The sequence below is a fragment of the Aegilops tauschii genome, chromosome 3, assembly GCF_002575655.3.
Source record: "Aegilops tauschii subsp. strangulata cultivar AL8/78 chromosome 3, Aet v6.0, whole genome shotgun sequence".
NCBI lineage: Eukaryota > Viridiplantae > Streptophyta > Magnoliopsida > Poales > Poaceae > Aegilops > Aegilops tauschii.
This window is the reverse complement of record NC_053037.3, coordinates 107,916,294-107,941,466: the sequence shown is the minus strand read 5'-3', so window position 1 is coordinate 107,941,466 and position 25,173 is coordinate 107,916,294. Positions and strand designations below refer to the sequence as shown.

Below are 25,173 nucleotides of genomic sequence, written 5' to 3'. Positions count from 1 at the left end.
TCAATCTCGTTACCGGCAAGTCTCTTTACTCGTTCTGTAATGCATCATCCCGTAACTAACTCATTAGTTACATTGCTTTCAAGGCTTATCATGATGTGCATTACCGAGAGGGCCCAAAGATACCTCTCCCATACTCGGAGTGACAAATCCTAATCTCGATCTATGCCAACCTAATAAACACCTTCGGAGACACCTGTAGAGCATCTTTATAATCACCAGTTACGTTGTGACATTTGATAGCACACAAGGTGTTCCTCCGGTATTCAGGAGTTGCATAATCTCATAGTCAAAGGAATATGTATAAGTCATGAAGAAAGCAATAGCAATAAAACATAACGATCATTATGCTAGGCTAACGGATGAGTTTTGTCCATCACATAATTCTCCTAATGATGTGATCCCGTTCATCAAATGACAACACATGTCTATGGTCAGAAAACTTTAACCATCTTTGATTAATGAGCTAGTCAGGTAGAGGCATACTAGGGACACTTTGTTTTGTCTATGTATTCACACATGTATCAAGTTTCCGTTTAATACAATTCTAGCATGAATAATAAACATTCATCATGATATAAGGAAATATAAATAACAACTTTATTATTGCCTCTAGGGCATATTTCCTTCATCAGATGCCTCTGCTCAGTGAAAATTCCCTCGTGCTTCCTCCATTGAACAAGACCCAAAAAGTTACTGTCCTCACCCCACGCATAACTGCATCAACAAAATAATTACAGAAGCCCAGCTTCTTCATTATCGCTTCAAGATATTCCCACTCTAGCCGATCATAAGCTTTTTGCATGTCCAGTTTAACTGCACAATGCGAGTTCTTCTTGCTTCTACTGATCTTCATATAATGTAAACACTCATAGGCTGTAATAACATTATCAGTAATCAGTCTACCCGGCATGAAAGCTGACTGCTCTTCAGAAATAATCTTAGGGAGAAATTGCTTCAGTCTGTTAGCTAGTACTTTTGAAGCGATCTTAAAAATCACATTGCACAAGCTAATGGGTCGAAACTAGGACGGAAGAAATGGGTTTTTTACCTTGGGAATAATAACAATGAACGTTTTGTTGATCTCCTCATAGGAGTCCTCTCCCTTCAATACTCTGATCACAATCTTGGTCACCTCATCACCACACAAATGCCAGTACTTCTGAAAAAAGTGGGCAGGAAAACCATCCGGTCCCGGCGCCTTGGTCGGGAACATTTGAAAAAGGGCCACTTTTACTTCCGCTTCAGTGTACGACGGGATAATATTTCATTCATTTCACTTGTGACTTTACAAGGTACATGTGAGAGTACCTCCTCAATACCAATCACCCCTTCCGTGGCATACAGGTTTTCATAATAATCAGCAGTCATTTTCTCAAGTTCGGCAGGACCCTCACAGATCGTCCCGTCGCCCCGTTCAAGCCTTGTTATTTTGTTCTTCTTCTTCCTATTCGAGGCCTTTTGCTAAAAAAGCGAGTGTTCATGTCTCCCTCGACCAACCATTGAATTCTTGCCCTTTGACTCCACATTACTTCCTCTCGGAATCGGAGTTCAATAATCCTCTGTTCGATTTTGAGCTCTTCATGCGATGGTCCAACCCTACTAGGCTCAGCTCGCAGAACCTCTAGATTTTTTCGTAACATGCGGAGCTCGGAACGTACCGCACCAAAACAAGTTATACTCCAACCTAGGATTGCTGCTGCTACTTCCCCATATCTACTCAAGGAAAGGCTGGAATTGCTCATGTCGCTCACACATGACTTCATATCGAAAAGGTTTTAGTTTCGCTATCCGCTGGTTCTGCGACTCCATTTGATTCATCAACAAAATAGGAGAGTGGTCAGATTTAACTGCTGTTAGGTGGCACACTGATGCCATAGGAAACAAATTACACCAGTCACTTGATGCAAGAGCACGGTCAAGTCTAACACGGCAGTACTCTCCATTTTGTATCTTTCTTTCGAAAGTCCAATCGAGGCCCTTGTAACCAATATCACATAATTGGCAAACATCAACCACCTCGCGGAATAAATTAATCTGTGCCATATCCTGAAGATTTGGCCCAAACTGTTCCTCCCTCCGTAGGACTTCGTTGAAATCCCCTATACAAAGCCATGGAAGATCACAATCTACTTTTAGAAACCTCATCATGTCCCATGTCTGATGTCGTAGGCTTCTATTTGCCTCTCCATACCAGCACGTATTCTCCACGGTTCCTTGTCTTGCTCCTTCACTTCCATATCAATATGGTACTTTGAGAAATTCTGGAGCTCCAAAATATACGGTTTCTTCCAGAAAATGCAAAGTTCCCCGGCCACTACCATCAACACCATAAGCCCCATCAAAACCTAGACTACCAACCAAGCCTTCCACATGATACTTGGCAATTTGTGTCTCCACAACGCAAAGAATCGCCAGCGCACTCTCGCGCGTGAGGTCGCGCAGCTCACGAACCGTCGCGGATCGCCCAACCCGTGACAGTTCCAGCTTAAGATAGCCATTAGGCCCGGCGGTCCTCCACTGGGGAGGCCGCCGATGTTGCCAAGTCATTTCCATTTTTTCCTGAATCTGCACCATCATTGTTTTGTATTGGAGGAACTGGGTATGCACCTGCTCCTTTCTCTCCTGAAACAATGTTTTCTTCAGTGTTTTCATTCTTCTTTCTACTGCTACTATCTGCTCCAGAATCTTCAGTATACTATCCTCTTCCTCCTCCTATAGTATGCAGCACTGACGACCTCCTCCTCCTTGGTGCCTTCACTGCCCGTTAGCGAACCCAGCGCCTGCTGCGTCGCTTGTGTGGGCCTGGCCCAGGCCTAGCAACGCTCACAGGCTGCCGCCGCTCGCAAGCTAGCTGTCCGTTCGATCGCTGGCTCGCGCTCGATCACTTGTTTCTTTTCTTCGCTAAAAAGGAATGCTATAGTATGTGTTGTTTTTCTTAGGAAAAAACCTAACCGGTTTGCTACAATGTGTACTCTTGTTCTCAGAAAAGAGTTTATCGATTTTGAAAAAAAAAATCATGTAATTTAAAAAAAAAATATTGATATTGAAAACAGTTCATCGAATTTGAAAAAAATCATCAAATTTGAAAAAAAAATCATTGAATTTTAAAACAGTTCATCCAATTTGAAAAATGTTCATCAAACTTTAAAAGGTTCATCGAATTTGAAAATAGTTCATCAAAATTGTAAAAGGTTCATCAAATTTTAATAGGTTCATCAAAATTAAAAAAGGTTCATCGGATTTGAAAATATTTCACGAATTTGAAAAAGAAAGAAAGGAAGAAAAAAGTAGAAAAGGAAAAAAATGTACGTAATCAGTCCAAGTGAATTGGTCAGGTTGTTGTCGCGTTGCACTCTAAATTCGCCCGTCGTGGTTCGAAACCCAGGTCTTGCGAAGGTTTTGCAGTTTAGAAAATAGAAAAAAGTCAAAACTGGGCCGACCCAACCTGACGAGGGGGTATACGCCCGTTAGTAGAAACACCTGTGGCGGGTGCTAAAGGCGCCGAATAGTATTGGGCTTCCTATATGCTGCTTACTTCGGTAAGTAGTCGCCCTATCGAATCAGGGGCGCCCCGACTAGGCGGGCCCATTAGCAGCACAATAAAGCGATCGACCGAGAGGTGTCGTAGGGATGAACTAAAGCATTGTAGCAAGCGTCAATGAACTCGAAAAAGCTCACAAGTTCAAAAAAAGTTCATGTTATTCAAAAAAAATCACTAACTCGGAAAAGGTCAAGCGTTCAAAAAAAATGGTTAGCGGCATTCAAAACAAGTCTATGAACTTGAAAGAGTTCATGGAATAAAAAAAGTTCATGTATTTTTAAAAAGTCGATCGATTTTGAAAAAATCATGAATTTGAAAAGGTATATTGTATTTTGAAAAAAAATGCAAATTTGATAAAAAAACTTATTGACTTTAGAAAATCATGTATTTAAAAAAACAGGGATTTTGGAAAGAAGTTCACGGATTTGGAAAGAGTTTATCACTTTTGAAAGAAAATATCACTAATTGGAAAAGAGTTTGCGAATTTTAGAAAAACTTCATGATTCCGGAAAATGTTTGTGGATTTGAATATATTGACACATTTGGAAAAAGATAGCAGATTCAAAAAATGTTCACATATTTTCAAAAACATCACAAATTTGAAGAAAGTTTTCAAATTTAGAAAATGATCATGCATTTAAAAATATACAAATAAAAGGGAAAGCGAATGGAAAACGTGCAGAAAACCGAAAAAGAAAAAAATGTTAGAAGCTTTCCAAAAGCGGTGACCGAACTTACGCTTAAATACCAATTAAGGGGCAGCACCGTTTAGGACAAGCGCTCTACCATGCACTACGAGCGCCGAGTAGGTGTTAGGAGACGAAAGACCCCCTCGGCCATCGGTTTAAACGCATACATAATGGGTAGGGAATGCTAGGCGCCGGCGCACCGGCCGAACAGTTTCGGCCGGTCCAGCCCTGGCCGTTCGATGCGCGCGATTAGGAGCCGTTCGATCCCCCCGTGTTGACTTTCCCTCTCTTTCTTCCTCTCCTTTCCCGGCCGCCGGCCGTCACCCCGTCACCTGCACCTTCTCTCTCCGCCGCCCCCGCTACTGGATGCCGCCCTCGCCACCGGTCGCCGCGCTCGCCGCCGGTCACCGCCGTCTTCTCTGATGTTTCTCGCCGGGATCCACATGCAGCAAAAACTTCGCCCGTGGGTTGCAGCTCCCCTCGCTGGTGATGGTCGCGGCTCCGGCAACGCCAGTCGCCGGTTGCAGCTCCGGCAGCTTGCAGTCGCGCGCCCCGCCGCTCGCAGTCCAGTGCCCCCGCCGGACCCCCTGATTAAAGGTTGTAGCAAAATTCATCAACGGTGGCAGCAAAAAACACCGCCGGTTGAAGCTTTTTTTTTTCCAACTGTTGATTCCGGTTGTAGCAAAACTCGACGTCAATGGTAGCACGTCAAAATGCAGGTTGTAGCAAAACTGGACGCCGGTTGCAGCTCCTGGTCGTAGGTTGCAGCTATCTGCTGTCACCGGCCACAAGTTTGCCGTCGTTGGTTGCAACACGTCAGTCCAATAATTGTAGCTTTTTTTGTTGCCGGTCGTACCTTTTTGCGGCGTGGGTTGCAACTTTTCTGATCTCCCAGTTGCAGTTGTTTGTCGTCATCGGCCAAACTACACCGCCGAAAGATTGTAGCAAATAGAGACGCCGGATGTAGCAAAAAAATGATATAGTTGTAGCAAAAATCAGCTGTGTTTCCAACTCGCTTATCGGTTGCAGCAAAAAACAGCTGTGGTTCCAGCTATGGATTTCGCCAGTTGAAGCAAAACAAAATGATGGCTCCAGCATCGTTGTCCGCTCGTTGGCGACGCAACCTTCACCGTGGTCATCCATGGAGGCTCGTCGGCACGGCTCGACATGGTTCCCCCGGCGCGGTCCCAGCACCTCCGTCGCGGCGCCCCGATACAGTCCATAGCAGCTTGTTGGAGCCCCAGTCGCAGTCCGCCCCGAGCTCGTAAGCCATGGCCGCCCTGACCTTGAGCTCGCAGGCCATGGCGCATGGGAGCAGCACCCCCATGGAGGAGGTGCAGCTGTGGGGTGTGAAGGGAGGAGTGCTCGGAGCTGCCTGGTGCTATGACGGAGGAGGCGAGGTGGAAAGCGAGGTCACGGCCGCGAGGAAGAAGAAGTGGATGCGGGCGTTGAGGAGAGGATAAGGTACACGTGTTCACTTCCTGGTGGCTAGTGCCAGCGTGGCGAAGTGACCGGCCAGAGCGTTCCGCCGGCGCACCGCGCGTAAACGTTGCCCTAATGGGTAAGGCCTAACACGTTGTCCCTTCATTTGGTATGGTATGTACTTCATTATATGTATTCCAAAAATTGTACAATGTACATATTTTTGTAATTACTTTACTTAACCTTTTGAAAAAAAATCATCACACATTATCAAATGTTCATGCGGTGATCAGCCCGGTCCGAACACAGAAACGGCCCAAACTGAGAAACGAAACGTGCAGAACTACCGATGCAGGCAGCCTGTCCATTACAACGCTGGAACACACACCTCACTCATACAGTAGAAATCACCAACGTACGAGCATGGAGAAGAAAGAGAAGACGTAAAACGAAAGACAAGCGAGGGAAGGTACTACGAGTACGAGCATGGCAAGAGAGACAGGTCCGCTTTTTTCAGGCCCAGCCGTCCGGCACACAACAGTCTCCCGCTGTAGCAACTGTTCAGTTGCCGCGGCATGTGACTAATGTGAGAGCACCTGCACGCAAGCAGCCTACGCATCTTTCTCAGCTTCGAGACAAGATCACAAGAAGCCATCGCCATTGGCAGTCACTGCATTTGCACAACACCCCCCCCCCCCCCCCCCTCCTGCCCGGGCCCCGGCCCCGTCCCGGCAAATTTGACAAATTTGACCTGTGGACGAAATCAAATCACAGAATGAACTGCCCGTGAAACTATTTCACGCAACTGACTTTTTTGTGTGACGCCCGACACGAAAGCGCCACACTACACTGTGCAACGCCTCACAAATAGGCGCTACACGTCTGGCTAGCGTTGCACCCCAGACTGCCTAAAAATTACTAAGTCATTGTGCAGAGCCTAAGAGCTAGGCGCTGCACTGTATAGTGTGGCGCCTAGCTCTCAGGCGTTGCACTAGTGGTTGCACTACAAAATGAAACAAACACTAGTGCAACGCCTAGAAGCTAGGCGCTACACTATATAGTGTGGCGCCTAGCTCTCAGGCGCTGCACACTGACTTAGTAATTTTCGGATCACACGGATGCGACGCTGGCCAGGCGTATAGCGCCTATCTGTGAGACGTTGCACAGTGTAGTGTGACGCCTTCGTGTCGGGCGTCACACAAAAAGGTCAGCCGTGTGAAATAGTTTCACGGGCAGTTCATTCTGTGATTTGATTTTGTCCATAGCTCAAATTTGTCAATTTGGCCCCCCGTCCCGGCCCCCCGCGTGCTCGTCCTCGATTTCCTGAAGAAAATACTACTACTTGCGTCCTACAGCAAAGACTGAATCTGAATGCATGTAATCCGGCTGCTGGCAACAATGCATGATGGGCGGCCTCTGTTCTAATGGAGCCGCAGGATGCCCGGCATCAGACACGCACGTCGCGCATGCCTTTAATTTGCCCGTACCAGTGTATTGTGCGCCGGTCAAAATGAGCATTTTTGTTCTCTCTCTCACAAAACACAGTTCCGCTTGCAGGGCGGGGTCACAGGGAGTAGCTGCTGCATGCGCGTCTCTGCCCCAAACAGGAATTAGTTTGAAGAAAGCAAATGTATGGCACCGATCGATCACTTGGCCGGCCTCGCGTATTGACGGAGAGGGGCCACGTACTGACGGAGAGGTGGTTGGGTTGGGTTGGGTTGGGTTGGGTTGGTTGTCTGTATTGTCTTCCTCCTCCAGATCACGATCCCCCGGCCGCATGTGCACTGCTAGCTAGCTACGCAATGCTGGCCGGACATGCATGCCCTACGAGCTTCGTCCGTACGTGCGTCCACGCCGGCATGACCGAGACAACGTACAATGCACATGCGTGTATGTACACACTACGTAAGTCGAAATTAAGATTTCACGTGTCACTAATCAATCCCAACTTGATGTATCCATTTGAGGAATTAAGATTGTCCTTCAAATAGATGTATCTAGCACCAACTTGATGCTAGATATATCCATTTGAGGAACAAGCTTTTTTGGATAAGGAGAGTAGTATGTTAAAGCATCTACGGCCGGATTTGATAAATCCGAACCTCTATACGTCCACGGACGCATGACCGAGTCTCTCTTTCACAATTGGATACATCAATTACGAAATCTCAAATCCATACAATTATGTGCAACGTAAAACTAGTATAAATTTTGAGGTAATATCACCGAGAGTCACGGAACTTGCTTTCTATGTTCAGTTTGGTGCTGAACTTCAAAAATACGGATTTATGGTCATTCAACTTGCGTTACTGTGCAAATACGGTCACAAAACATGTACGCGGGCGTATCCGCCGCTTGCATGGCGTGCCACGCATGCATGGTCCCACTGTCAACGACAGTTGGTGGAGGAGGCGTTAGGTGTGACATGTGTAACGTCCATTTTGCAGAAAACACCCCTAGCTTTTTCATAATTGCGGACATATAATTCATTCGCACGTAATAAGTACTGATAATTAAGTCTGTGGGTCCCATTTGGCAGTCGGACCTATAAGGGACTCACCTGCCACTGGACGTGAGAAAGATTTGAAGATTAAAAATTTAATCGTGCCGTTTTGATTCAAACCAGCAACCTCTTCAATCCAGTGTCACGTTTTAACAACCACACTGGACGTCCTTTGCTGTCTAGTATTGAGATGCATATGTTGTTATATTGTTCAACCCGACAAACAAATTGTTTTTCTTTTATTATTATTTTTGCGCCAAATAAATTCTTTTTTTAGCCGAGACAGCCATAAATTCAAGCATATACAAAGAGAACAATGATGTTAGCAATAAGCTTGATCTAATATCAAGTTATCTAAACGAATTTAGAGGGTGCGCAATTTTTTTCATTCCGCTCAAATTGTTTATGGTTGGTTTGAACTCCTATGTCAAAATGGACTTGGATCACTTAAAATTAAAATCCAATTTTGTACTGTTGCGGTAGGTTACTTTTCTTCACACCTCTAGGTCTAGAATTCAAATCACGAGGCACAAACATTTTGATTATTTTTGTACTCAATATGTTTTTTTGGCAAAAATATAACCTACACAGATTCAAACCTGGGCCAGTTGCAAGCTAATTAATGGACAAACATCAGGATAAAATGGTATATCATTATGTGCTATATTTTATTTATCTAGACTTCTAAATTTTAAATTATTTGAATTCAAACAAAAAAAATTGTTGGTTTGTCTGAAAGAATTTTCAACCATTTCGAGCGTGAGCAAATTTTTTATTTTTTTTGCCATTTTGGAATCCATACTTGTTCATGTGTCTAAGGAGAAACCTAGAATTTTATATGTTGGCAACAACGACTACTCAAGGATAAGCGGATTTTTTTCGCCAGAATTTATTCAAATGGATTTTGAATTCAAAAGTTTTTGGCATTAAAATATATAAATTGAAACTACAAAAGAACAAAGCTTGGGCATGTTCCAATGGTTAGTACTGCGCATCCAGTAGGTGACCCCAGCTTGCAAGTTTGATAAATATCAGCTGATCCCTGCTTACAATATAAAGTGAAATAAGGTATATTTGTTTAAAGACGTGCTTAGTACAATGGTTTGCTCAGGCCATGCGCGTGGCATCGCGAGTTAACCCCTCACACGGCCCTTTTTGTTTCTCATTTCTCTGTCAAGCGTGACGTGCGATCGGCCTTTTTTTCTTCTCATTTCTCTATCAAGTGTGACCCACATCTGCTGATGAGGGGGCTTCTGTGCAATTAAAAACAAAGCAAGGGTGTTTCTGTAAAGAAAATGGTTCCAGTCATGCCATGTAACCGCAGGATACGTCTGGATACGGATAAGATGACCGTACTTGCACGAGAACGCAAGTTTGGTGACCATAAATTCGTATTTTCAAAGTTCTAGCACCAAACTCAACATCCAACGTAAGTTCTATGACCTCTGGTGATATTACCTCATAAGTTTTTGCCCGCGACCGTGCTTGTTGTTTTGGCCGTGTCCATGTCTGACGGCACGATGAGCGTTCGAAGTGAAGGTGTGCTCGCCGACGAGGTAGAGTAAGACATGGGACACATAAGGCATTGCCATCTCCCAATGCCCCACACTTCCTCATATAAGCACGTGGCATGCACGCCGTCGGTCGATGTGATGTCGACGATGGATCCATCGTGGTCGGAGCCCGACAAGTCCACCACGACGCAGGTGCGGCGCTAGAGGTTGCCTGTCACCCATACCAGCGTCGTAGCGTGCGACTCCGCCTTGTCGACGTCTGCCACAAGGGCTGTCACAGCCTCCCGCGCCCTCTGCCTCGCTTGGCGGGCACGTCGCGCCATATAAGCCTCCGACATGGACATGCCATGGAAGGCCTTCGAGTCGGTGTGCCAACAAGGGGGTTGCGCCTCTGCCACGGCGTTCGGACGCCAGACGGACCGCACCGCCTCCGGTGACACAGCGGCGACGCGACTCATGCCGGATCCAAGCGCCATTTGGGTGGATGCTATGGATTCCCGCTGGATCGAATCCGATCATTGTGGGGCGTTCTCCTCGCAGGTATGGCGGAGCGCAGTGCGGACAATCATCTCCTCTTTGGGCTCGCATGGGATGAGCTCCCAATCCGCAGATCGGGTGATGGAGGACTTGGATCCGTTGCCCGCCATGTCGAAAAAGGTCGGAGATCACTAGAAGGGAGCTTGGGGCGGAGTGTCTAGGGTTTGGCCCGGTAGCGGATGGGGACGAATATATGTTGGATTGAGGTGGGCCAACGTGGGCCGTATCCAACGTAGCGGGCGCACCTGGGTCTCCCCATATCCTCCCAGATTTAGGCTAGATATGAGGGGTGTCGATCAAGTCAGGTTGGGCGTATAGAGGGGGGCACTTGGACTGTGGATGCTCTTATGCACGTACTAACTAGTACCTTTGTTTTAAACTGCCAAGACATCTTACATTTAGAGGGTGTAGTAATTAAGTATGCAAATGAAAATAGCTTATGTGGGAATTCCCTTGTGTGGGGGTTTGGGCTGGCAACTATAATGTATGGCTTTCATCACAAGAAGCTCATCACATTTTTTAGAGTGATTCTAAAAGGTGGAGGGCCACATGTCACAATGTATGAGACTATGTATTTAATTGGTCAGTCCATGTTATTGTGTGAGAGCATGAATGATGTGTTTGTCCTCAACCTATTTTGATGCAATGCCTTTATATGAAACTTTTTTTACAAACAACGATTACTACGTAGATGCGCACATGCACATTAACACACACGCACTCATACATCGCCTATTAAAAATAACGTCGAAGTTGCGGAGCTTCAAGATCGATGAAGTCATCACGAACGCCTCGTTATCGATGAAAACATTCCTTCCCACTGAAAGAATATGCGCATTAACGAGACACAAAACGTCAAACCTAGGGTTCGATCCTTATGGGTTGGGGATAACACCACCCTCCTAACAATCCAACCACTAGTTGGTTCTTATCTGAACTTATTTGTGTTGGTTTTTAGACTGATTATCTATTTATCTCTTTTGTCATTGATCATCAGTTGTCTGCTTGCCATGATTAAACTTCTCAACAAATTATGCCTCAAAGGTCACATTTCTATTCATAACATATCAGTGGAAACACTTTATGCTGCTCTCCTCCTCAAAACTACAATACTCAGTGCGTTTGATGCCCAACATGGTTGGCGCTGCCATCATGACTAGACACTCAATTCCCTAATCGCTAAAAGGAAAAGAATAACCAATTTACCCCGGTCCCTGAATTCCTAAAACCCTAGTTCATAAGTCGAAGAACCATATATTTTGAACTATAAGTTACCTTCGCATCCACTATTCGGTTGTTACTTGAGTCGTCACTGCAAAACATGTTGATTGATTCCTCCTCCTGACTCAAGGCCGCAACGCCCATCGATGGTGGAAAATTCGCTACAATAGGCCAATGTAAGGTGTCAAGAGCTAACACACCAACTCAATAAGAGAGGAAAAATAGGTTGGGAATAGACACTTGAGTGAGTCATACAATTGCTTTCATGGCCAAGGTCGTCGGCGACACTCTTGTGCATGCGTCGCCATGGTGCCTCCATCGCCTATGTTTCTTGCTCGCTTCCTCCCTCTACCATCAACTATTTCACGCTTGCAAGCATGCGTTTATAACGAAAAGTCGGTAACTAGTCAGAGTAGAAGAGAGAAATGTTGCCACATGGACAAGACTGGCCAAATACCGTGTCGAATCAGCAAGGACACTCCTTTGGTTGGAAAGAAACAAAACTTGTCCACTACTAAGAGTTTATATCATACAATTTGTCTAGTTTTGAAGTTGAGGGAGTAAACCCGCACTAGTCAACTAGTTTATTGATGGAACATGTGCTTATCTCTTGGTAAACGATTCATGGTTGTAGAGGTCAGTTATTTATATATAAAACAATTAATAAAAGTATGTAAGTTGTAGACTGTATACTAAACTTAAAATAACATCTACCATGGATGTTAAGCTATAAATTTCGTCTTGTCACTCCTCACTGGAGACGGCAGTTTGATATATTGCATGAAGGGACAGTCCAAACCCATGAACGCTGTATGGCACTTGGGCCGTTGCTATATGTGTACAGTCCACACTAATTGAGCATATGCATCTACACATATTTTGGCCCCGTCTTGGGCATGGCAACACTGCCTGTTCTTTCGTATGACCTGTCTCCTCTTCCTCTCTTGGTTGCTTCCTGCCCATGCTTCTCTTGTTCTTCTCTCTCGTCAGGCTTGCTGACTTGGTCGACCAGTGAAGTATAGTACACCACAGAGGATAAGAAAAATCAAACTTGGTTATGCAAGTTGAGCTTTCATGAATGGATTGGATTTGATGAGGCCAGTGGGTCTTATTAAAACGCCTGCAGCCGTCGTTCCTATGCACAAAACCTGGATCATTATCCACACCACACCATTAGAATATACTTGTACTGCTCAGTCGAAACACACCCTAGTAGCAGTTGTTTTTGCTACACGGTCTTTGGGCGTAGTGACCTTAGGAATGTAGGTGGAACTGTGGATTTGATTTGGCAAGAATTGGCTATGTGGTCTAGAGCGGGAGCCACCGGAGTAACCATGTGGTGTGAGTAGTAGGGTAGCTGTTGGATGAGTGGAGGGTTTGGTGGAGGGATCTTGTGAGGGCCTTCTACCGACCGTGTAATCTTTTGTAAATATTTTTCTCTCTTCTATAAAGCTATGGTACGCCCTTGGCTTACTCTTGAAAAAAAGCAGTTGTTTTTGCTAGTAGGCTTCAACAAAATGGGCAAGAAACACCGGAAATACCTCTATACACCCAGGAATTGGATTTTTAAAATAAAAAGTCAAAAATGTTCAGAAGTTTTTTTTGAATAAACTTGACTTTCTTTTGCACTTATATATAATTTTTCGCCAACAAAAACCAACGTCGACTTCAAGGCAAAAAAAAATTGTTCAAAATAGTGTGAATAGTGTCTTGTACTAGTAATAATATTTTTTTGCGGGAAAATCTGACCACCTGTGCCAAATTTTTTTAACACAGTACAAGTGGATTGGTACAGCAACAATGAACCTAACCATTTGAGCTATGCCTAGTTTGCTATTTAAATTTCGTATTTTATTTTTGCAGGAAAATTAAATTTCACATCGTGGTCGCTTTCATATTGATGTGTGCCTTGGTGCCGTCTACTTTGCGAAAGGTTTCCACCAGGTTCTCACTGGACGATCCGTTCCGCTTGACACTCGCCACTCGATTGCCACTTTCTTTGACTTTCAAATATTCGCTAGGCATTTTCAGGTGCTCTCCACTCTCGAACAAGCTTTCAGCATTACTACATGCCAATTTTTTTTTCACGGGAAGCAGCAGCATCGGGCCCACCACGTCATACTCTGCCATGCACAGAGCCCGTGTACGTCCGCTGTGGTCACGTACTGCGCGAACCAATTGGACGCTAGCTCAGCGCACAGTCTAACGGCCAAGCGTCGTTCTCGAAGATGCAAACCCCAGAAAACCGCCCGACACTGCGGGCCCCGGAGTGCTGGACATACCTGTCAGCGAGCGTGTATACGGATCGGTATGGGAGCGAGTACGTGAGGTTAGGTTGCCGAGGGCGCAGAGACATCGCAGCGAAGAACGGCTGCTTCCGTATTTAACTCCGGTGGGGAAAAGGATCTGCACATATGCCCCCAAAAGTTGGATTATTCCACTCCGGTTTCTCACGAGCTTTCTTTCTGTATGTAGGAAAAATATCTGAGCCCCCCCAAGTGTAGGAAATATTGTGTAATTGACCTAGGTTCGTGCAAGTTTTTTCTGGACATTATTTCTTTTATTCTACTCTCTTCATTTCTAAACATAAGCCCTTTTAGAGATTTTTAATACGGACCCCATATGAATGTATATAGACATATTCTAGAGTGTGGATTAGCTCATTTTGCTTCGTATGTAGTTCATATTGGAATCCCTAAAATGTCTTAAATTTAAGAACGGGGAGTATAATTACTTTGTGAACTTTCTTTTGCGGCCAATTACTTTGTGAATTTAAAATGAGCAATCCTTGTATATGACAAATTGTTCTTTTTTTGTCAGCGGGAGCACATATAGCTCATCTTTAGATTTTAGAGTTGTATGCATGGCCAATGCGAAGAAATTGTCTTCGAACAGAGGAAAGGCAATACCTTCGTAGACAATTTAAATTCCCGAATCACCCAGAGTGAAAGTGAACACACTAGTTGTTCGTGGACTAGCCCGGATTCTTCCATGGACACGAATATGGGAGTCCGCCATCCTCAAATGCCCCCACCTTAGGTAAACTTAAATAAAATATAGACTAATTAGCTTGCTTCCGCCAAATCTAGTAGCAGGTAGCCTGCTTCCTTTTGTCAAATGAAGCATTTGAAGAAAAAAATGAAGAAAATTATAATAATGAAACAGAGTGGCTAGTGGCCACCGTCAAACTTGAAACATGCTATCTGTCAAATGGCATGTCAAACCCAAATAGCAACACAGCAGCGGCCTTCCGCCATCCGGACAAAGAGGAGAGGGGTACGTAGTGGCTTTTTATTGGCCATGTAGATGTTCGGACTCCTGCAAACCTTTCTCAAGTTTGTTTCCGGTTTGCAGAAATTCAGACATGCAAACTGGTCCGGGGCAAATAGGAGTCTGCTTTGGACGGCAAACCACGCCCGGACAGCTCGGTCCGGACGTTTGCGGGATATTTGAGGGCCGCATTGGAAATGCCCTAAAGCTTTTAGAATTGGACATACTTGTGGGTGATGCTCAATATCTTATTTGGCCGTAGTTGGAAGAATTCCAAAATGATCTTAATTGAGTTATCTGTGATCGCAACGTTTCATAATTTAAAGCACTGGAGAGGAAATTTTGGATCATGAGTTGGTCCAGATTGGTTACTTCTTTTGTTGGATAAGGTAATGAAGAGTTGCAATTGTTACTTTCATTTTGGAGAGCTTGACACTTTAGGAATAGTGTGACCTTCGGGGATGAAAAATGCTTCAATTTCAGCGTTATGTTCTTGTACAATCTTTGGGTGACTTTAAGTGGAGCATCAAAGGACACTATTCATCCATGGCCTGATAAAGGTAAACGGGTCGTTGACTAGGCGAGTTTTACTATGCTCGATTTATCAAGTACATCCTTGACACGCAATATGCTGGAATGATTAAGATTAATGTCGATGCGAGCTTTCCGGCGGAGGAAGGTTTTGCTAGCGTATGCGTTGTGTCTAGAGATCATAAAGGAATGTTTTTTTATCTTTGTGCGTTTCCATCTAATTTGTTCATGTGCGGAGGAAGCAAAACTCTTTTAGCGGGTCTATATGTTGTGTTGGCCATGCATAATCCTATTATTTTGAAGATTTGATTATTTATTATGATTTTTTTGCCTGGTGATGTTTTAGACAGGTCGATACTCGTTGAGTTGAAGATAAGCGTTTGGGGCCTTTCAGCTTATTCAACGATCCTCTTTGGTGAACATTAATTTGGATGCCAACATAGCCGTTGATGAGATTGCAAAATTTTGTTCAAACTCTAGGTCGGATGGGTTATTGGTTAGGGGACAATTATGTAACAATGATTATTTACCTTTTTTCTTTTCTTTATATCAATATATGGTGTGATTTTGAAAAGCAAATTTAAAAGCATTGTCAAGATATATAAGAAGAAAATAACCAACATTGCTTTAGCACTCTAGCTAACCATTGTCGACAAATTGACCTACTCATTGACTCTTTACATGAAAAGTCAAAATCATAAATCCAAACTCCTTCTATACGGCCAACCTTTTTTACCAGTAAATACACAATGTTAGAGGCCTACCCATGAAAAACTGCCAAAGAAGCAATCAAAGGATCACGACCTCATGGTCCACTCTCAGGGAAAACCCCAAATTACAAACAAGTCCCTCACTCATCTCGCCGTCTTCTTCACCTGGCCGTTGCTAGTCAGTGTCTCACTACTCGCCCGCCTCCACTCCCAGGGTCCATCCACCCCCTCTCCCACTCCAAACCCTAACCGCACTCCTCCGCAATTCGCTGGAACCCCGAGATCCGCTCCCCCGCATGCCGTGACTGCCCCGGCGGCGCGGCAGGCCGGGCCGAGTGACCCGCGCACCCCTCCGGCGCCGTCGCAGACGGCGCCGCCATGGGCTGCGTGTGCGGCCGCCCCGCGGCCATCGACGACGGCCGGTGCGGCCAGACGCCCCCTTCGGCGGGGAAGCTCTCGGCGGCCGGAGCGGCCGTGCCGAGGAGGGAGGAGGAGGCGCGGAAGCAGGCGAGGGCGCGGGATGAGGCGCTGGAGAGGAGGCGGGCGGCCGCGATGGCCATGGCAGCGTGCCAGGTGAGGAGCCCGGTGCCGAGGGCGCTGGAGGCGGAGCAGGTGGCGGCAGGGTGGCCCCCGTGGCTCGCCTCCGTCGCCGCCGAGGCCGTGCGCGGCTGGGTGCCGCGCCGCGCCGAGTCGTTCGAGAAGCTCGACAAGGTCACGCTCTCTTCGTTTCTCCGCTGTCCGTTTCACATTTTGCTTGTAGCTTTGGTCTCTGCTTCGGGACATTGGAACAGCAAAAATCAGTAAAATTGTCCTGCAATTGCTGCCTCTCCTTTTCTTCTGGATTTCTGTTACAAGACGAGGAAATATGGCGATTCATTTCCCTTCTTTATTCTTTCTTGATTGCTTTAGCGGACGCTTGGGATTTGCAAAATTGCGCTGTAACTGGGGAATTTGCCTTTTTTTAAGTGGTAATTGGTAGCTGGGGACGACCGGTAACAGTAAAATTCTGTTGTGAGTGGAGAATGTCTTTTATCTTGGATGAGAAAATGTGGCAGTCTTTTCTTTCTGTTGGACTTGTTTTGTTAGTCTCAGTGGACCATGGAACCTGGAAATATCAGACATCACTAGCAATCTCTGCCATTAATGGGGCAATCCTTTCGTCTCGGGGGCTAGTTTGGATAGGCAAAAAGTAGACCCAGTTTCTGTAGGTTCATATGGATCTTAGTTTAGTTCCCTTCCCGTCTAAAGGAATTACGCTTATTCCCTTTCATCCCAGCAGCCCTTACTAGATATATGACGACAAGGTTTGAGAGTAAGTTGTCTACTTTTCAGCTACATATTGCTGCCCCAGGGAAGACAAAAATGGGCAGTGCTAATAATGGCATCGTACTTTTCACATTGTATCGAACTTCATTAGATGGTCGAATTTGGTGGAGGCATTCCGTCTTCCATGCTGTTGATACGTTAGGTTTGCACTATTGCTTTAAAAGGTTAGTAACAGGTGAAAGCAATGCATTATTTTTCTCACATAAATTTTATGCTGTAATTAACGAGCCTGTAAATCGTTTCATCAATGAAATCGGGCAGAAGTCCCTTTTTTTTTGCTGTAACTTGTGTACATAGATGCTTGCTGTACTAAGTTGTCAGTTTGCGCATATAAATATCACCTGGTTTAACTTATATTTTAATATTGTGTTCAATCATTGCTCTTTTTCCCATTATGTAACAAAAAACTTTGTTCTTTTGTATTCAGATTGGTCAGGGAACATACAGTAATGTGTACAGAGCTCGTGATCTTGAAAAACAGAAGATTGTTGCTCTAAAGAAAGTACGCTTTGATAATTTGGAGCCCGAGAGTGTGAAATTCATGGCCAGGGAAATCCTCATTTTGCGGCGGCTTGATCATCCAAATATTATTAAGCTGGAGGGTCTAGTAACTTCAAGGATGTCTTGTAGCTTATATCTTGTTTTTGAGTACATGGAGCACGACCTAGCTGGCCTAGCTTCTTTTCCTGGACTAAAATTGACAGAGCCTCAGGTACCTGGTATTCCGATGCAGGGGTGCTTAGTGCATTCCTCATTCAATATTTCAAAAAAAAAGTCATATTATGCAATAATTTATAACCCCTTATGGTTAGACCATTCAGCTAATAAGCATGATTTCTTTACAGGTTAAATGTTACATGCAACAGCTACTCCGTGGCCTTGAGCATTGTCATAGTCGTCACATTCTGCACCGTGATATTAAGGGTTCCAATCTCTTGATTGATAACCGAGGCATACTGAAGATAGCTGATTTTGGATTAGCAAGTTTCTTTGATCCTGAACAAAGGCACCCTCTGACTAGTCGTGTGGTCACACTTTGGTATAGACCACCAGAACTTCTGCTTGGTGCCACAAATTATGGTGTTGCTGTAGATCTGTGGAGTACTGGCTGCATTCTTGCTGAGCTATATGCTGGCAAGCCTATCATGCCTGGCAGAACAGAGGTATGCTATCAAGCCCTTTTCTTACTTGAAGCAAGTGCAACAAGTTAGTGTTCTCAATTTTTGTTATAAAACTAACTTGTGTACACTATTCTTTCTGCAGGTTGAGCAGTTGCATAAAATATTTAAACTCTGTGGTTCGCCATCAGAGGACTATTGGAGGAAGTCTAAACTTCCCCATGCAACCATTTTTAAGCCACAGCATCCATATGCAAGGCGTGTTACAGACACATTTAAAGACTTCCCTTCACCTGCTCTAGCATTAGTAGATGTTCTTCTTTCAGTAGACCCAGCCGATCGACGGACAGCGTCTTCTGCGTTGCAAAGTGAGGTATTCACATTCATTCTACTTTTCTCCAGTGTCAGAAGACAATATTGTTTGGTTATTTCGGGCGTACATATTTTACTTGACCAAGTACATCAAGCCATTTGATTTCCCAACTTACTTTTTCACCGTAAAGTATTTTAGTGACTAGTGATTGAAGCTTGAACCGTTGAACGTAGCGAAGCTTAACCATTTTGACCTTACTTTTTTTGTTCCTTGGATAGATCAGCTTGCTTCTGATTGGATTTTTAACATTTTATGTTTAAGAGTTCATCCTAGTTAGTTGCACTGTCTAAGACGGTAATGAAGAGCTCCTCCTACTTATTTTTATGTTGTCTCTGAGAGTCACCATTTTCTACTTAGTTGCACTGTCTAGATTTCTTTTAGTTGGGTGCAATTGATTGGATCAAGGACGATAGTTATAAACTATAGTGCTACCCATTTCTGTGGTTTACTTAATGTGTATGTCTTTGTTGGAAAATGATGTAGTTTGCAAACTGGAGCCAGCTAAAAAAGTCACAATTAATTATTGAGTTGAATGTGTAAATGCTACCCTATGATACCATCCACGATTTTGTTTTGTTCTTATTAATTTAGAAATTTAACAATGTATTTATAATTATGTTTTTGCAGTTTTTTACAACAAAACCATATGCTTGCAATCCTTCAAGTTTGCCAAGATATCCCCCCAGCAAAGAGTATGATGCAAAACGCCGAGATGAGGAAAGTCGAAGGTACTCTCAACCAGCTTATTCTCTTGAACTGAGAACATTCTTATAGAGCTTGGATGAAGGTTCTGCTGACCTGATGTCATTCTTATTTTATTTTCATATAGAACTGGAAACACGGTTTCGCAATGAAAATAAGGCTGTTTATTCACACTGAGCAAGTTGCGCTAGCATCTTCATTACCTCATCGAATGCCTAACTTGTCGTAGCCCATATATTTGCTTTGGTTATGAACATGAACTTACCTGTACAGTTTGTTGGGAAGAAAACCATTCAATGCCACCAGATAACTCCATAGTTCTACCTGCAACCAGATAACCACATTCTCCTTCTAGACCCACATTTTCTTTCCTCTAAGCCGTCGCTGTTGCCATTTTGTCCTAGTGACATTTATTTGTGGACACATGAAACACAGTGGAAAAATAGTCATGGCCATTGAATGAAGAGTTTGAAATCTGATGCCAATGGAATGAGTAAGAACTTATGTGGGAGCATATCGTGCAACTGATAGTTATTATGTGGGAGCATATCATGCAGCGGATAGTTATTATGTTCCTCTTTTGCGGGGAACAGAAAATTGGCTGGAAGTTAAATGAATAGTGTAGGTTTGATTAAACAAAGTGTGTATTCTGTTGCCGTCATTCTTCTATTCACTTTTCTAAATACCACACTGGGATCTTCTTCACCTACCTTTAAAAAGTAGGTATAGTTGGCTGGAAGTTAAATGAATAGTGTAGATTTGATTAAACAAAGTGTGTATTCTGTTGCCGTCATTCTTTTATTCACTTTCTAAATACCACACTGGGATCTTCTTCACCTACCTGTAAAAAGTAGGTATAGTGCCCATTTTGTATGTACTCTTTTAGACTTTTACCTTCATGACTCATTTCATATGTTTGATCTTTCATTGCCTATGGTTTGTAGTCTGCTTCATATTTGTTTTAATAGTTTGAACTTTAGTGAAAAAGAAATAGGCTTGTGTCATGAATCACTATTGTTTTTAATCTCATGCTTATGCCTTTCTCTAGGCAAGGTACTGCTGGAGGAAAGCAACATCCTGAAAGACGAACTAGAGAGTCAAAAGCAGTCCCTGCACCTGATGCAAATGCAGAACTAGTGTCATCTTTGCAGGTATAACCAACTCTTTTATGGACATCTGACTGAATATAGTCTTGTGGTTGTTGAGGTATATTCACTGTTATTAGTGTTGTTTGAAATCATGTTTCCACTCGTAATCGTAAATAATGCTATATGTGATCATTCCTTGTATATATAAGCTACCCTCCTTTCTCATAAGCATGTTGTATAAAGTTTTAAACACACCAACAAGCATGGTCAGTGCATTTTCCTCTAGATTTTTAACATCCCCTTAATTTTTTATTTTGGAATGCCTAAATTCATGCCGTCTTCATTTTCAGAAGAGGCAAGCCCAAGCCAATACCAAGAGCAGGAGTGAGATGTTCAATCCTTGCAAGGAAGACTCCGCATCTGGATTTCCAATCGAACCACCCAGTTCAACTCACATCATTGAATTGTCCGGAGACTCCAAACACGTCTACCCAACGAGAACCTTCCATTCTGGGCCTTTAGTTAACCCATCAAAGACTGGAACAAGCAAACATGGCGAACATCATGTACGTGCCGTTGCGGAACCCCGGAATTTCCCTGTGGTTGTATCAGCAAAATCAGATGCGCGTCCGGATGATAGCAATGTGATCGGGTTTACTCAAGCTGAAGCATTTGCTCATGGGCGGAGGCTGTCTGAATCTATCAACGGGCACTTCAGTGGTAGTGGGAAGTACGACCAAGTATTCCACCAGAAAGATGACAAGAGCGCCGGCAGGGTGGATGGAGGAGCTATTGTAAGTAGCCCCAAACTTGTGCCCAAGGGCGAAAAGTTTTCTTATGCCATTTCATTCATGTCTACTGCATGGTTCCTTCAAATATCATATGTTGCACTTGTTTGAAATCGAAATACCGTCACATGTTAGGGTATAATTTGTGCGTATCCAGCAAGTTGTTCTGAAGTTTACAGACCATGATCCTAGTGCATGGTAAATACACGAATAGGGTGACATTTTAGGAGCCTACTGTATCCATTCATACGGTTCTAGCAATAAAGAAAACTGAACTGTTTGGCATTTGACGGCAGGGCTACGGATCCAAAGGCAACAAGATCCACCATTCCGGGCCTCTGACCTCCTGCCCTTCGGGCAACGTCGACGAGATCCTCAAGGAGAACGACCGGCAAATCCAGGAGGTCTTCCGGCGAACCCGGGTGGAGAAGTCGAGGGTGAGGAGGGCCCATGGGCACGCCGGGGAGGCCGGCCTGAGAGACTTCGGCGCCGTCCCGGTCTTCCCTTCCAGCCGCTCCAGCTACCGAGCCGCGCCCCAGTAGCAAGCCGGGGACGTGTGGGCAGGCCGTGTAAGTTCATATAGCTTAGTGGCAAAATCGCTCCGTTTTATTGCTTCTTTCCCCCGCTGTAATTCCCGGGGGATACACAGCAGATTCTGTACAGGAGAAAAGACTCGGCCGTGTAATATTTGCCTGATGGGATCACCACGGAGGTGAGGTGAGACGGGGAGGAGGCGATTTGTTTGATTGGGAGGTGATTTGAGTGTCGTGAAAAGTAGTGTTGTCTGGCAGGTCTCCCGCGTTTCAGTTTCTGGTTTGCTTGTGAAGGTGGAGTGTTCCACTCGTTCACTGTTGATGACACTAGAAACCGACCTGTAACTGTGATGGGCGCGAGCCGGGGCCTCGGGTCAGTTTCAGTTTCCTCCTGGATCACTTTGGCTGATGTATATAAGGACTACTTGTTTTTGTAAGGAAAAAAAAATCAAGCGCCTAGTTGTGAACTTACGAAAAACCTGGCACAGACACGTCCGCAAAACCACCATCACGGAACATTGCAGCGTATATGGCACCGGCCGACCTGGCGATCGACATAGACTCCATGCACGGTAGAGAAGAGAGCACCGGTCATACTCATCACCCATCGCACTAATTCCATTGACTCTGACCTCACGGTAGACAGCCATCAACCAAGTGAACATGACGAGCCGCAGATGGCGAGTGGCGTTGGTTTACCTGGAAAGCGACGGTCGTCCTCGAGTGCGGCAATTTTTTCTCGTTAAATACTGCAGCACACGCAGAGACGTGTTGGGTCATCTGGATCCCAGGACACACATGGCGTTGCGTGTCCTCAGAGACGAAGGGGATAGCAAGCAAGGAAGAAGAGAACGCACGTCCGTTTCATGCGTCGTGGATGATCTGATCCCAGATAACATATGCCCGCATGTGTGCCTGCGTGTGCGTCCAGCTGCGTCTTTTGCCTTGTGCACAGTCGCACGGTCAGTGATCAACTTTTAACCTACCTACTGAACTCTGCCGATTACCTTCATCGTCTCCTGTATGTAAGCCAATGATCCAGTGTGAGCACGAGTGGCTACTTGCCGGAACCAATCGGAAAGTGCTGCCCAAAGAAAGAAAAGAAAAGGCTGTCACCCTGCTGACTGAGTTGAGCGTTTTGTCTCCGTCTGGCCGTGCACGAGACGGGCGGCCCGCCTCGGCGGTCAGTCGTCCCCGGCGGATTCTTCCTTCCTTCCCATGCGACAGGCGACAGCAACATCCGGCGATCGATCGATCGATCAGCCAGCCACACCTCCGTGCCAAAGCAAGCACGCACGCACGTACGAGAACAAATCGAGCTCAGCCTCGTCGATGGTGGGCGCACGGCACGGTGTGCTCAAACATGTGAGAAAGTGACCCCGCAAAAAAGAAAATTCTTTATCTGAGATGCCAGTGATGCGCGTGTATATGTGTTCTTTTTTATTTTCCAAGTGAAATTATGTATTACTCAACTGAAACAGTCCATACAATAAATCTAGCTGGCTCCGTAGCATTCGAAGGACCCGAACCAATCCAAGTCATACTTCTCCCTTCTACACGAGCAAATTTGGCTTAGCAGTAGAAAATCACTATCAGATGCCTCTCAAAAGCATCTCGAACCATGCATTGATCGACGATCGACGGTCCTCACGTGCCATTGGCCGTGCCGCTAGCGGCAGCAGGGAGCACGTTAAAGAGCGACACGCTATCACACTGCTCCGCGAAATGGCTTGGCAAGCGACAGGCGGAGCCATGTACCGTCGCCCGTCAGTCACACGCACCAGCTTCTTCTGAAGCGCGAATTGAAGGCCGGTTGGTTAGGCCAACTCCACCGCGCGACCCCATCCTGTCCGGTCCCGTCCGTTTGGGGTAAAAAAAACAAACGACGCATCCCAGCGCGCGACGGCCCGGACCCATCTTGTCTGTTTTGTGTCCGGGCAGACCCATTTCGAGCGCAAACTTGCGCCGGGTTTGGGTCGCGGCGGACACCAAACGGACGCGCGCCTCGTCCGCGTCGGGGCCGCGTGGCAGGTGGCCACCTACCTCCCATCCGCCCACATCAATGCGCACGAGCGAGCGGCTCCATCTGCCATCCGCACATCGAAAGGTCGCCGTCCTTCTTTAAGTGGGAAGCGTGGATCGGTCGTTGTCCACACTGCCCCACGCCATCCCGCGGCCTCCTCGAAACCTGACAGCGCCGAACCCTAGCCGAAGCCCTCCATTGTCCTCGAGCTCGCCGGCCGGCCACCTCGAAGCCATGGGCTTCTGGAACCGCAAGGGGAAGCACGACCGTGAGGCCGGCTCCTCCTCGGGGCGCCGCCGCGGCTCCGTGATGAAGGAGGAGCCCGCGTCTCCGCCGCGCTCCTCCCGTCGAGCCCCCGTGCCGGCCCCCTTCACCATCAACCCTAGGCCCGCCGGCGAGCGCGACCGGCAGTACCTCGCGGCGGACGTGTGCCGGCGGTACTGGGATACGAGGACGCCGGTCCCGTGGAGCGACGTCCACCTCCCCAACGGCTGGCACCTCAGCGCCGATCGGGTCCCGATCCCGCCTGTGCCAGCGAGCGGCCGCGCGCGCCGCGATGAGATCGAGTGCCGCCGCCGCCTCCTCCCCGACGACCTGTTCTACGACGACAGGTACGCCCCAGATTCCGACCTCTGGGACACGTGGCTCCGGGACGAGCACGACACGCGCCGCGCGTCATACTTCGCCGGCACGGTGTCGGGGCCGCGGCTGCCACGTCGAGAGGTGCGCGGGCGTACGCGCGTGCGCGGCCTCACGCCCAAGCCGTCGCCTTCCCCGTCTCTGTCACTACCTCCACCTCCTCGCATGACAGCGGAGGAGGAGGCCCGGCTCGTGCAGCGTGTCATGGACGACTCCATGTACACCCACGACGAGCGCCAATGGGACGGCTTGGAGGAGGCGATGGCACTCTCTGCCGCCGGCGACGTAGCCTTCCCCGAGCTGCACATGGTGGCCGTCAAGGAGGAGGAGAGGAGGGAGGAGGCGATGGAGGAGGAGCCGGTGGCCGCGTTCCACCCGGGCCTGGTGGGCCAAGGGTGGGGCTGGTCCTGCACTGCTCCGGAGATGGCCGCCGCCGTGGGCGTGAACTGGTGCGCCACTCCGCCGCGGTCACCGGAGCGGGAGGCGTCGCCACGGGAGGAGGTCGTGCAGGCACCTCCCGCCGTCCAGCCCGCTCCCGTCTACCACGCACCGCCGGCCCACCTCTGGACGCCGCCGGCCTACGTGGACCTCGTCAGCGACGACGACGACGCCGGCGGCCACTGAAGACGGCGACGGCGACGGCAT

General features: G+C 46.4%; 1 protein-coding gene across 1 annotated transcript; it reads left to right on the top strand.

The window, feature by feature from the left end:
- Positions 1-16,094: 16,094 nt before the first annotated feature.
- On the top strand, positions 16,095-22,123 carry LOC109776729 (probable serine/threonine-protein kinase At1g54610). The gene is made up of 8 exons (XM_020335394.4): positions 16,095-16,649; positions 17,692-17,976; positions 18,110-18,427; positions 18,528-18,755; positions 19,383-19,483; positions 20,506-20,608; positions 20,896-21,339; positions 21,630-22,123. The coding sequence occupies exons 1-8, from the start codon at positions 16,317-16,319 to the stop codon at positions 21,873-21,875; spliced, it is 2,058 nt and encodes a 685-aa protein (XP_020190983.1). The 5' UTR covers positions 16,095-16,316; the 3' UTR covers positions 21,876-22,123.
- The last annotated feature ends 3,050 nt before the right edge of the window (positions 22,124-25,173 follow it).